The sequence below is a fragment of the Chiloscyllium plagiosum genome, chromosome 15 (genome assembly GCF_004010195.1).
Source record: "Chiloscyllium plagiosum isolate BGI_BamShark_2017 chromosome 15, ASM401019v2, whole genome shotgun sequence".
Taxonomy (NCBI): domain Eukaryota; kingdom Metazoa; phylum Chordata; class Chondrichthyes; order Orectolobiformes; family Hemiscylliidae; genus Chiloscyllium; species Chiloscyllium plagiosum.
Window position 1 is genome coordinate 61,005,242 of NC_057724.1, and position 14,260 is coordinate 61,019,501.

General features: G+C 40.8%; 1 protein-coding gene and 1 long non-coding RNA gene across 4 annotated transcripts in view; one reads left to right on the forward strand and one right to left on the reverse strand.

Moving 5' to 3' along the window:
* Positions 1–14,260, forward strand: part of LOC122557376 (tumor necrosis factor ligand superfamily member 13B-like) — a 62,627-nt gene that overhangs the window by 20,319 nt on the left and 28,048 nt on the right. For all 3 annotated transcript variants that reach the window (XM_043705020.1, XM_043705022.1, XM_043705021.1), the window contains one exon: positions 7,470–7,620. In XM_043705020.1, coding sequence (XP_043560955.1) covers positions 7,470–7,620 — 151 coding nt within the window. The remainder of the gene's footprint in view (positions 1–7,469; positions 7,621–14,260) is intronic.
* LOC122557377 overlaps positions 1–14,260 on the reverse strand; it is a 30,532-nt gene that overhangs the window by 11,294 nt on the left and 4,978 nt on the right. The gene's annotated exons all lie outside the window — the stretch shown is intronic.

Below are 14,260 nucleotides of genomic sequence, written 5' to 3' on the forward strand. Positions count from 1 at the left end.
ATGGAGAGGAATTAGTTAAGTGCGTACAAAAAAATGTTCTGATTCAGTATGTGGATGTTCCTACTAGAGAAGGTACAAAACTTGACCTACTCTTGGGAAATAAGGCAGGGCAGGTGACTGAGGTGTCAGTGGGGGAGCACTTTGGGGCCAGCGACCATAATTCTATTAGATTTAAAATAGTGATGGAAAAGGATAGAACAGATCTAAAAGTTGAAGTTCTAAATTGGAGAAAGGCCAATTTTGATGGTATTAGGCAAGAACTTTCGAAAGCTGATTGGAGGCAGATGTTCGCAGGTAAAGGGACGGCTGGAAAATGGGAAGCCTTCAGAAATGAGATAATGAGAATCCAGAGAAAGTATATTCCTGTTAGGGTGAAAGGAAAGGCTGGTAGGTATAGGGAATGCTGGATGACTAAAGAAATTGAGGGTTTGGTTAAGAAAAAGAAGGAAGCATATGTCAGGTATAGACAGGATAGACCGAGTGAATCCTTTGAAGAGTATAAAGGAAGTAAGAGTATACTTAAAGGGAAATCAGGAGAGCAAAAAGGGGACATGAGATAGCTTTGGCAAATAGAATTAAGGAGAATCCAAAGGGTTTTTACAAATACATTTAGGACAAAAGGGTAACTAGGGAGAGAATAGGGCCCCTCAAAGATCAGCAAGACGGCCTTTGTGTGAAGCCGCAGAAAATGGGGGAGATACTAAACAAGTATTTTGCATCAGTATTTACTGTGGAAGAAGGTATGGAAGATATAGACTGTAGGGAAATAGATGGTGACATCTTGGAAAATATCCAAATTACAGAGGAGGATGTGCTGGATGTCTTGAAATGCATAAAGGTGGATAAATCCCCAGGACCTGATCAAGTGTACCATAGAACTCTCTGGGAAGCTAGAGAAATGATTGCTGGGCCTCTTGCTGAGATATTTGTATCATCGATAGTTACAGGTGAGGTGCCGGAAGACTGGAGGTTGGCTAACGTGGTGCCACTGTTTAAGATGAGGGACAGGATGTACATGTATCTGGAAAGACAAGGACTGATTAGAGATAGTCAAACATGACATTGTGTGGGAAATCATGTCTCACAAACTTGATTGAGATTTTTTAGGAAGTAACAAAGAGGATTGATGAGAGCAGAGTGGTAGATGTGATCTATATGGACTTCAGTAAGGTGCTTGACAAGGTTCCCCATCGGAGTCTGATTAGCAAGATTAGATCTCATGGAATATAGAGAGAACTAGCCAGTTGGATACAGAACTGGCTCAAAGGTAGAAGACAGAGGGTGGTGGTGGAGGGTTGTTTTTCAGACTGGAGGCCTGTGACCAGTGGAGTGCCACAAGGATCGGTGCTGGGCCCTCTACTTTTTGTCATTTACATAAATGATTTTGATGCGAGCATAAGAGGTACAGTTAGTAAGTTTGCAGCTGACACCAAAATTGGACAGCGAAGAGGGTTACCTCAGATTGAAACAGGGTCTGGACCAGATGGGCCAATAGGCTGAAAAGTGGCAGATGGAGTTTAATTCAGATAAATGCGAGGTGTTGCATTTTGGGAAAGCAAATCTTAGCAGGACTTAAACACTTAATGGATAGGTCCTAGGGAGTGTTGCTGAACAAAGAGACCTTGGAGTGAAGGTTCATAGCTCCTTGAAAGTGGAGTCACAGGTAGATAGGATAGTGAAGAAGGCGTTTGGTATGCTTTCCTTTATTGGTCAGAGTATTGAGTACAGGATTTGGGAGGTCATGTTGCGGCTGTACAGGACATTGATTAGGCCACCGTTGGAATGTTGTGTACAATTCTGGTCTCCTTCCTATTGGAAAGATGTTGTGAAACTTGAAAGGGTTCAGAAAGGATTTACAAGGATGTTGCCAGGGTTGGAGGGTTTGAGTTATAGGGAGAGGCTGAACAGGCTGGGGCTGTTTTCCCTGGAGTGTCGGAGGCTGAGGGGTGGCCTTATAGAGGTTTACAAAATTATGAGGGACATGGATGGGTAAATAGACAAAGTCTTTTCCCTGGGGTCGGGGTGTCTAGAGGGCATAGGTTTAGGGTGAGAGGGGAATGATATAAAAGGGATGTGCGGGGCAACCTTTTCACACAGAGGGTGGTACAAGTATGGAATGAGCTGCCAGAGGAAGTGGTGGAGGCTGGTACAATTGCAACATTTAAGAGGCATTTGATGGGTATATGAATAGGAAGGGTTTGGAGGGATATGGGCCGGGTTCTGGCAGGTGGGACTAGATTGGGTTGGGATATCTGGTCGGCATGGACGGGTTGGACCGAAGGGTCTGTTTCCATGTTGTACATCTCTATGACTCTATCTAAAGAAAGGGCTAAGAAGAGCCAGGAGAGGACATGCAACGGTAGCAGATCCGCCAACTTTAAGTACATTTAAGTCGACATTGGACAAGCATATGGACGTACAGGGAATAGTGTAGATTAGATGGGCTTCAGATTGGTATGACAGGTAGGCGCAACATCGAGGGCCGAAGGGCTTGTACTGCGCTGTAATGTTCTATGTTCCATGTTCTATTAAGTTGTTGGCAGATAGGATCAAGGAAAACCCTAAGGCCTTCTATAGGCATATCAGGAATAAAAGAATGACTAGAGTAAGATTAAGGCCAATCAAAGATAGCAGCGGAAAGTTATGTGTGGAATCTGAGGCAATGGGGAAGCGCTTAATGAATATTTTTCATCAGTATTCACAATAGAAAAGGGCAGTGTTAGTGAGAATACAGAGATACAGGTTACTAGATTAGATGGGATTGCGATTGACAAAGAGGAAGTTTTAGCAATTTTGGAAGATCTGAAAATAGATAAGACCCCCTGGGTCAGATGGAATTTATCCTTGGATTCTCTGGGGAGCCAGGGAGGAGATATCAGAGCCTTTGACTGTGATCCTTATGTCATCATTTTCATCAGGAGTAGTGCCAGAAGACTGGAGGATAGCAAATGTTGTTCCCTTGTTTAAGAAGGGGAGTCGGGACAACCCTGGTAATTATAGGCCAGTGAGCCTAACTCCGGTTGTGGGTGAGGTGTTGGGAAAGGTTATAAGAAATAGGATTTATAATCATCTGGAAAGGAATAATTTGATTAGGGATAGTCAACACAGTTACGTGAAGGGTAGGTCGTGCTTCACTAACCTCATTGAGTTCTTCGAGAAGGTGACAAAACAGGTGGATGAAGGTAAAGTAGTTGATATGGTGTATATGGATTTCAGTAAGGCGTTTGTAAAGGTTCCGCAAGGTAGGCTATTGCACAAAACACAGTTTCGGGATTGAAGATGATTTAGTGATTTGGATTAGAAATTGGCCAGCTGAAAGAGGACAGAGGTGGTGGTTGATGGGAAATGTTCATCCTGGAGCTCAGTTACCAGTGGTGTACCGCAAGGATCTGTTTTGGGGCCACTCCTGTTTGTCATTTTTATAAATGATCTGGATATGGGCTTAGAAGGATGGGTTAGTAAATTTGCGGATGACATTAAAGTAGGCAGAGTTGTGGATAGTGCCGAAGCATGTTGTGGGTTACAGAGGGACATAAGTAAGATGCAGAACTGGGCTAAGAAGTGGCAAATGGAGTTTAATGCGGAAAAGTGTGAGGTAGTTCACTTCAGAAGAAGTAACAGGAAAGCAGAGTCCTGGGCTAATGGTAAAATTCTTGGCAGTGTACATGAACAGAGAGATCTCGATGTCCAGGTGCATAAATCCCTGAAAGTTGCCACCCAGATTGATAGGGTTGTTAAGAAGGTATATGGTGTGTTGGTGTTTATTGGTAGGGGGATTGAGTTTTAGAGCCATGAGGTCATGCTTCAACTGTTCAAGACACTGGTAAGACTGCACATCGAGTATTGCAGTTCTGGTCGCCGCATTAAAGGAAGGATGTGGAAGTTTTGGAAAGTGTTCAGAGGAGATTTACTAGGATGTTGCCTGGTACAGAAGGAAAGGCAGAGGGATCAGGCTGTTTTTGTTGGAGAGAAGAAGGCTAAGAGGTGACTTAATCGAGACATATAAGATAATCAGAGGCTTAGATAGGGTGGACAGCGAGAGCCTTTTTCCTTGGATGGTGAAGGCTAACATGAGGGGACATAGCTTCAAATTGAGGGGCGATAGATTTAGGACAGATATCAGGGGTAGTTTCTTTACTCAGAGAGTAGTAGAGGTGTGGAATGGCCTGCCTGCAACAGTAATAGACACGCTGACGTTAAGGGCATTTAAATGGGCATTGGACAGACATATGGATAATAACGGAACGGTATAGGTTAGGTGGGGATCAGATTAATTTCACAGGTCGGCACAACATTAAGGGCCGAAATAGCCTGTATTGCGCTGTAACGTTCTATGTTCTATGTCCTCAGATTCAGATTTAGGGTTTATTAGAATTCTGTTTATTGCGTATGTATTATAATATGAAGTATGTCAGGCTCTAATCTGTTAAATTAAGACACTAATCTCTGACCGCTATCTTCCATCTTCTATCTACCAACAATACATAGATGGAATGAATGTGAGGTTACCTATTTGGTAGCAAAAACAGGAAACTGAATGGTAATAAATTGGGAAAAAGGGAGGTGCACTGAGACCAGGATGTCCCTGTACAGCAGTCACTGAAAGTTAGCATGCAGGTGCAGCAAGCAGTAAAAAAGATGAATGATATGTTAGCCTTCATAGTAAGAGGATTTGAGAATGGGAGGAGGGATGTTTTGCTGCATATATACAGAACTTTGATGAGACAACTCCTGGAGTATGTTTTGGTCCGTTTATCTGAGGAAGGATGTTCTGGCTCTGGAGAGAGTGCAATAAAGGTTTACCAGACTGAAACCTGGGATGGCAGAGCTGATGTATGTAGGGAGACTGGATCAATTAGGACTTTATTCTTATAGTCTTATTCATTGGAGATTCAAAAGAGGGGATCTTATAGAAACCTATGAAATCCTAGCAGGATTAGACAGAGTAAATGCAGCAAGCATGTTCCTGATGACCAATGAGTCCAGAACCAGGGGTCACAGTCTAAAGTTCGGGGATGGGCAATCTAGAACTAAGATGAGGAGAAATTCTTTCATGCTGACAGAGGTGAGCTTGTGGAAGTCTCTGCTACAGAAAGTGGTTGAAGCCAAAACATTGCATGTTTCAAGAATGAGTTAGATCTAGCTCTTAAGGGGTCAAAGGACATGGGGAGAAAGTGGGAAGAGAGTACTGAGTTAAATGCCCAGCCACAATCATATTGAATGGAGAAAAAGGCTCCAAGGACTAAATGGCCTGCTTCTGTTTTCTATGTTTCTATGGGTCTGGGGGAAGAGTGGAGGATGCGTGCACATTCTGGAAGCAAGGGCATGTCAGTTCCCAGAAGGTAAGAGGTGAGGGATTGGGCCAGCAGCCAGAGAGTCAGGTCATTAGTGGGGTATTGGATCTGGGGGAGGGTTGGGAATCATGTTGGATGGGGATCTGGGCTGAGCAGTGTTTGGAGGGAGGGGGAGAGGTGTAAGAAGTTGGGGACGTTTCAATATCGAGCCAGATGTTTAATAGTTACCTGGAAGTTTCTAATCCTCTAATTTTTCCTGTATAATTACTAGCTTTACTGAGTCAGAACTGTTCGAAGATTTTGACTACAATGAACTGTTTTGGAGAATTCCAGACGTGGGAAATTGTCAATTAGAAATTCAATATCCCAGACAAGTCCAACGGAGTGTATCATGGTTAGGAGTCTTCATGGTCCTGGCATACAACTCCAGTCTGCACTTCTCCAAGTCTGCCATTGGAATTGCTGGTCTGTTACCATAGCCCCCCAAAGCAGAGGATTTTCTTTTCGGATGGACTGTGAATTTTAATCAAATGGGATTGTAGTTTGGGGGAAAAGTGATAGGGAAATTGAAATTAGGTGAAAGATTTAAATAGTGTAATTAGCTAATAAAATAAATTATAACCAAAAAGAAACAAAACTGAGATGACAGATGAACCTGTTAGGTAGAAGAATGGCTGAACATCTACAGGGTATGTGATAAGTTAGTTTACAATGACAATGTAATAATCTTTATTACAATTTAAATCCCCAAAAGAAACATAAGAGCTTTACAAATGGAAGTAGACTGGCATATGGAGCTCCCATTCAGCAGTGTTTTAAACAAAAAATGTGAATTAAACTTTGTTTTCAGGTTGTCATTTTCAAAAAGGACTCACTGTTCCTATTCTAAAATGTGGTTAAGCTGTCAGAATCAGAACAGAATTACTGCGAATTAAATGCAATTTGGCTTGCTTTTTCCTTTCTGTGAATAGAGATGATATCAGCTAAATGGCTTAAGGATTGACTGAGGCCATCTGTACAACGTTAACTGGCTAACAACAATAAAGATGCAGCAACTAACAAAGAATGTAAAATGTAAAGATCAGACAGTTTGAGAAAGTATAATTATCAGTAGGTAGTTTACATCATATCATGAGCACGTGTTGAGTTTCTTCACAATGGTTCCTCCTGTGAGAGACACTGCTACGAGAAAAGGCATACCTGAACATAGCTCCCATCTACTCAGCAAAACAACTCTTGTTTTTACATTAATATGGATGTACTCTGCAATGTCAGTAACTTGATATAGTGAATTCTAATGTTCTCTTAACAAGAACTTACAGCATCTATTTAGGGAACTGTAATTACTCTAATGCACAAAGCAAACAAAAAACATACACATTCAATCATGTTAATTGTTTAGTTCAGTAATAATGACACATCGCCTATGACTTCACAGTTGCCGTAATGATACTGGTTTATATCATTTGACTGGCTCTGAATAATACCTTCAATTAATAATGTGTTCAAATAACAAATTCAGCAGCACTTACTTTAATTAACAATTCCCAACCCCGTACTCCAACCAATTCTCCAACTACTTTAATTAACTCTGATCTTCAGCAACTCCTCCTACACTTCCACATTCCAATCATTAGCAAAACCCTTACCTTCCTTACTCTAATTAACCAACTGTAACCATGTGTATTCAAATTAATAATTCAATCAATAACATTATAGCAACCTTTCAACCACCCCAATTGTAATTAGCAATCAACAGCTCTACTTATTGCAATTAGTAATTCCTAACCCTGCCTACTGTAATTAACAAAATATAATTACACCCATTGTAATTAGCAACCCCAACAGATCTAATTAGCAAACAGTGCCTTGAAGCATACAGCATCAGTATTGCCAGAGTTACCAACAAGAAAAAAACATGAATGCTAATTCTCCTAACATTCAATTCCGTAGGAGAATTTTTTAATCAAGTTATTTAAATTCCACATGTTACAAATTACATCAATGTGATCATGCCTGACAACAGGATGTTAGTACATTTCTGTAAAGAAACATCAGTGACTATATCATGTACTAATGTCAGCCAAATGTGAGCATCCCCAAGTTTGTTACTTCACCTAACAATGCGTATTTAGTATTTGTATTCTGATTCTGTCATGGCTGTTCATTTCACAGGTTCTGTACTATGATAACTGCATGGCCATGGGTCATGTAGTCCAGAGAAGGAAGGCTAATGTGGTTGGGAATGAACGACCTGTATTGACGCTATTTCGCTGCATTCAAAACATGCCAAACAGCTCACCCAGTAATACCTGTTTCACCGCTGGTAAGACTAGAACCATACACAGTATATCATAAAATGTATCCATAAAAGCTAAATATTATTTTTTGGAATGCTGAGTACATAAGAATATAAGCGAGGGGAAAGATTTAAAAGGAACCTAAGGGGCAACTTTTTCATGCAGAGGGTGGTACATGTATAGAATGAACTGCCAGAGGAAGTGGTGGAGGCTGGTACAATTACAACATTTAAGTTGGGTATATTAATAGGCAGGGTTTAGAGGGATATGGGCCAAGTGTTGGCAAATGGGATTAGATTAATTTAGGATGTCTGGTTGACATGGACCAGTTGGACGAAAGGTCTGTTTTCATGCTGTACATCTCTACGACTCTGTGACTCTAAGTCAGAGCAAAAGTAAAGCATGTGGAGCCTCAAGCCTGCTCCACTGTTCAACAATATCATGGCTGATCTGCCCAGACTTTGATCCTCTTTCTTGCCAGATCATCATAACCCTCAAAACCTCAATATTTCACAATTCTATCTACAATGTCTTTCAGTGACCTAGCCTCCACAATTCTCTGAGGTAGAGAATTCAGACTTTTATTACACTCTGGGAGATGAAATCCATTTGCATCAATTTAACATGAGCATCCTTGCCTCCTAGTTTGCGTGATAGTCAAGGAGGTGAATAGGCAAATGAAAACAAAATGCTAGAAATACTCAGGAGGTCATGCATTATCTGTGGTGAGAGAAATAGAATTAATGTTACATGCCAATGAACGTAGAGGCTATTGCATGAGGAGGTATAGGATGAAAGTGTGGAAAATAGAACAGATACAGTCAAAGATCCTAGCTATCAACCGTGTTGGAGAACCCTCAGTTTGTGAAAAAGGAAGACATTTGGAAGCACTGGTGAAGAAGGTAGCATAATCAGAATAGATATGACAGAAGAAGAGAAACTGGGTGAATGGAATAAAGTCTTTACAGGAGGATAGGAGAAAGTGCATGATAGCTGTGGCGGTTAGAGTGCATATTGTGAATAAGCACTTTGCAGAAATGTCTGTTTAGCTCATAAGTATGATCCCAAACTTCTGAATGTCTGTCATTTTGATTCTGTGCCTCAACTGTGTTCTGAACACTCTGTCCACAGCTTCATACAAAAGGTCCAGTGAAGCTCAACATAAACTTAAGGAACAGTTTACAGGCAGTTCACAGCTCGTCACTGAATTCAACAACTTCAGATTGTAACTTCCACGCAAATTCATTTGACTAAATTTTGTTGATGGTGATTCAGCTTTTCCAGTTTACATTTCCGCTTGTCTGTCTCTCTTGTTATTTTATTTTGCCTTCCACCCTTATCCCTTTGTCATTTCATTTTTTCTCCTTCTACATTATCACAGACTTTCCTTTTTGTACTTATCTCCTGCCTTTCTTTCCCAGCCTCTTTACTTGCTTGACTCCTGGTACATCTCTAACATTACCAATTGCGAGAAAATTGTTTGGTTTGAAATATTAACTGTTCCTCTCTCTACAGATGCTGCCTGACCTTTTTAAAGATTTTAGATTAGATTAGATTACTTTACAGTGTGGAAACAGGCCCTTCGGCCCAACAAGTCCACACCGACCCGCCGAAGCACAACCCACCCATAACCCTACATTTACCCCTTACCTAACACTACGGGCAATTTAGCATGGCCAATTCACCTGACCCTGCACATCTTTGGACTGTGGGAGGAAACCGGAACACCTGGGGGAAACCCACGCAGACACGGGGAGAATGTGCAAACTCCACACAGTCAGTCGCCTGAGGCGGGAATTGAACCCGGATCTCTGGTGCTGTGAGGCAGCAGTGCTAACCACTGTGCCACCGTGAGATTTCCAGCATTTTTAGATTCTGCAATATGTTGCTTTTGCTGGTAGGCAAGGAATTGAATTGGTAAGATTTCCACTTTTTTGAGGATAGGACATGCCTACGCATTTGAAAAATCTTTTAGCTTTACTAGGAGAGGAGCTTAGATCTGAGAAACAGGTATTCAATACAACAGCCTAAACGATGTCAAGGTCCACTGTATAGTGCATGAAAAGTAAAGAGCTTTGACTAGACTTTAGGAGAATGGAGGCTTTGGGAGGAGGCAAGTGGATTACTCATCTCACATTTTCAGCTGAAGACGCTTGCACACACCCTAGCTTATCTTAGGCATTCACGTATTGCAATTAATGTTGAAGATGTAATGTTTATAGAAACTCTTGTCTAAATACACACCTTCATTCTGAAGTAAATGTGGAGTAGGTTGCAGAACTTTGGATTGTTCCATTAGTTGTGAGACCACTATCAGTAGTCTGCTGCTTTTTACTGTTTGCAGATTGATAGTCTTGCACTGAATTTCACAAATTGTCTTGTTAAAGAGCTGGTGTTGCTGCTGGAATATCATTCTACTTTCCACTTTTCCATATTCAACAATACTTCCATCTCCAAACTTAATTGCTGTGAAGGTGCGAGGGAATTGGTATGCCATAGTGTTACAGATTGTGATACAAATCAAGTTGCCACAGTCTTACGAGACCATAGAGCTGCTCTCTCACTAGAGAGAGACAACTGGTGGTGATTTAACCTGAGGGCCACCATAGGGAAACAGATTCTTTTAACAATTATCGATGTGTCAACAAGATTCCTTAAAATAGTGGCTTTGGAAAACATTACTACAAAAATTGTAGTAGAGATGTTAGTTCAACTACTTACAAGTAACGGATTACCAAAAGAAATACAATCAGATCAAGGTTCACATGTTATGTCAATAATTGTTACCATTGACTAGATGCTGAACTAAATTTGCCATAATATTCTTGCTGGAACAGCAGATCAGAGGCAAGAAAACCTGCAACAAGTAACTCACCTCCTAACTCAAAAAGCCTGTCCACTATCTACAAGAAACAAGTCAGAAGTATGATGAAATACTTCACACTTGTTTAGATAAGTGCAACTCCAAAAGCATTCCAGAATCTTGACTCTATCCAGGACATAGCAGCCCACTTAATTAGCAGCACATCTTTAACCATTCTCTCTCGCCACCATCAATACTCAGTAGCAGTGTGTACCATCTATAAGATGCAGTGCGGAAATTCACCAAGGCTTCATAGACAGCATCATCCAAACCAATGGCCACTCTCATCAAGAAGGACAAAAGCTGCAGACACGTGGGAATACCCAGCACCTGCAGGTTTTCCATGAAGTTACTTACCATTCTGACTTGTAACTATATCACTGTTCCTTCAGTACTGCTAGATCAAACTCCTGTTCTGGGTCAACAGAAAATAGATTGCAGTGGTTCAAGAAGACAGCATACCACCACCTTCTCAAAGGCAACTAGGAATGGGCAATTAATGCTAGCCCAGACAGCAGCAAAAGAATTCAGAGAATCAATGACTGGTTTAGGAATAAAACAATTCATATCTTTTGGTTACTTGCCCACAATCTCAAGAAACAATGAAAAGATGGCATCAAATTTTGAAGATCATGATTAGGTCAGAAAGGTTCTACTTGGGATAAACAAATTTCTTTGTTATTGTTTGCCATTTGAAATGTTCCTAATGAGCCCACCGCATTCAGTGTTTTTGATCTGATTATACTGATATGAGGTGGAAGGACCATTTAAATGATTGAAAAATAATATAAAAATCAGTCTCAAAGACTCTGCTTCAAACTTATGTTTTTTGAGTTTCAGAGAGAATGTGGAACTTGCCAACACAGGGAGCTTTTTTATGCTTTTATAGGACCTGGGTGTTACTGGTGAGGTCATCATTTGTTGTCCATTCTTATTTTCCTTAAAGTGAGCTGCCTATTAGACAATCTCAAAGGGAAGTTAACAGTCAGTCACATTAGTGTAGATTGGATTTGAGCACAGGTAAGGATGACAGACTTTACTTCTTAGAGGATATTTGTTAACCAAGTGGGGTTTTATAATAATCAATGATACCTCCATGGTCACGATTATTAAAAGTAGCTTTACATTCCAGACTTACTAATTGAACGTAAATTCCACATTCTGGTGTGGTGGGAATTGTATACAAGCCCAGAGCATTGGCCTGTGCCGGTGGATTCCAGCCCGAGTAAGTGATTTAATCGGGATGTGTTTACAGGGTAGTTAGGTAATTATATCAGGGAAAGGGGAATAGAGGGTTACGCTGATAGGGTTAGAAGAAGAAAAGGAGTACTCCATTGCCATTGTACAGGGGACCAGAAGAGTTAAAGGTTTAATTAACTTACTCAAAGCCCCAAGATTACATTTATGGTGGACTCAGCATAACATAAAATTCTGTCCAGGTTTGTGGAATAAGCAAGAAACTATTATTTATTACAAAGAAATCAATTTTAAACACAGAAAATGAAAGTATGACTTATTAACTGATAATTGCCTCTTAAGTACTATCCCCATCACAAACCCTAATGTTGAAATACACAAACAAATAAATCAACATAGATATTCTGGATGGGGAGATAAGTATTAGGGAAACATTTTGCTTCTTTTCATCCTCCGATCTTTCTTCTGATGCTTTCAGTTCTTTGTCAAAGACACAGATGAGTCACTGGTCAGAGGCAACAGCTTATTGCAAATAATGGGAGAAATGATCAACTTTTCAGTTCTTGTTTACTTCACTGCACAGAAAGAAGAGAAGAGATGCTGTCTCTGCTATCCTGGAGACTTTCTGCCTCTGTTGTTCAAGCACAATCTGCCCACCAGCTCAGAGAGTTGTTGTCATGCTGATGACTTCTAACCATCACAACTGAAACCCAATCAACAGTCTGTCTCTGGGTGAAGCTTACCTTGAACACTCAACCACAGTGTTTTTGATGTCAAATATTATCCCCATTGCTTGAAAAAAGAAACAGGGTAAACACAACTCACAATGATTTCCAGTAATCTTTTTTTAAAATGCAGCAATTCCTTTCACAGTCCTTGATTTAAATAAGTCCTTTTCCCATTTTGGTCCATAATCCAAAATGAAGAAAAATAAAAATAAAAATAATTGGTTTCAGTGGAGCTTAAAAGCTATCCTGAACTTATTAGCTGAGAGGCCTGTTTCTTTGCTTTATATCTTATAAAAAGAAATTCAGTCAGTGTTTCTGAACTTGTTCAACTTCGTTCTTGCAAATGATGCCATTGAATCCTACAATGAGATTGGAAACATAGAAAATAGTCACAGGAGTAGGCCGTTCGGCCCTTCGAGCCTGCACCACCATTCAATATAATCATGGTTGAACATGCAATCTCAGTTTCCCACTCCCACTTCCTCTCCATACCACTTGAGCCCTTCAGCTGCAAGGACCATGTCCAACTCCCTCTTTTATATATCTAATAACCTGGCCCCAACAGCTTTCTGTTGTAGAGAATTCCACTAGTTCACAACTCTCTGAGTGAAAAAATCCTTCCTGAATGGCCGTTATTTTTAGAGTGTGACCCTAGTTCTGAAAGACCCCAACATCAGGAACATGCTTCCTGCATCTAACTTATCCATCCCATCAGGATTTTAATATGTTTTTATAAGATTCCACCGCCCCCCCCATTCTTCTAAATCCCAGTGAGTACGAGCCCAGTGGATCCAATCTTTTCTTCTTGCTATTTTAGCTTTAGTCCTGACCAACTTTATCAATTAAGTTGCAAAATAAAAAAAAACAGAAATTTCTGGAAATACTCAGCAGCTCTGGCAACATCTGGAGAAAGAGACAAGAGTTAACATTTCAGGTTTAGGACATATCATCAGGATTATTGTTTAACTGCCAAACTTCAGAATTTAATGACTGTTGAGAAATTCTGGCTCCAGTTTCAAATCACACAACACCAGGTTATAGTCCATCACGTTTAATTGGAAGCACTAGCTTTCGTGCGCAGCTCCTTCACCAGGTGGTTGAAGGAACGGTGCTCCGAAAGCTAGTGCTTCCAATTAAACGTGATGGACTATAACCTGGTGTTGTGTGATTTGTAACTTTGTACACCCCAGTCCAACACTGACATCTCCAAATCATGGCTTCAGTTTGCATGTCAGTGTTTTCTAATAATTATTGGGGCCCAGGCCCCTCTGTTGATATTGCCATCCACAAGCTGATAATGAGAATATAGAACACAGAACATTATAGCGCAGTACAGGCCTGTCAGTACAGGTTGCACCAACCTGTGAAACCAATCTGAAGCCCATCTATTCTACACTATTCCATTCTCATTGATATGTTTATCCAATGACCATTTAAATGCCCTTAAAGTTGGCGAGTCCATTACCTGGATGAGGGCGTAGAAGGGTGTGTTACTAAATTTGCAGACGATACTAAGGTCGGTGGAGTTGTGGATAGTGACGAAAGGTGTTGTAGGTTACAGAGAGACATAGATAAGCTGCAGAGCTGGGCTGATAGGTGGCAAATGGAGTTTAATACGGACAAGCATGAGGTGATTCACTTTGGTCGTAGTAACCGGAATGCAAAGTACTGGGCTAATGGTAAGATTCTTGGTAGTGTAGATGAGCAGAGAGATCTCGGTGTCCAGATACACAGATCCTTGAAAGTTGCCACCCAGGTTGACAGGGTTGTTAAGAAGGCATACAGTGTTTTAGCTTTTATAAATAGAGGGATCGAGTTCCGGAACCATGAGGTTATGCTACAGCTGTACAAAACTCTGGTGCAGCCGCACTTGGAGTA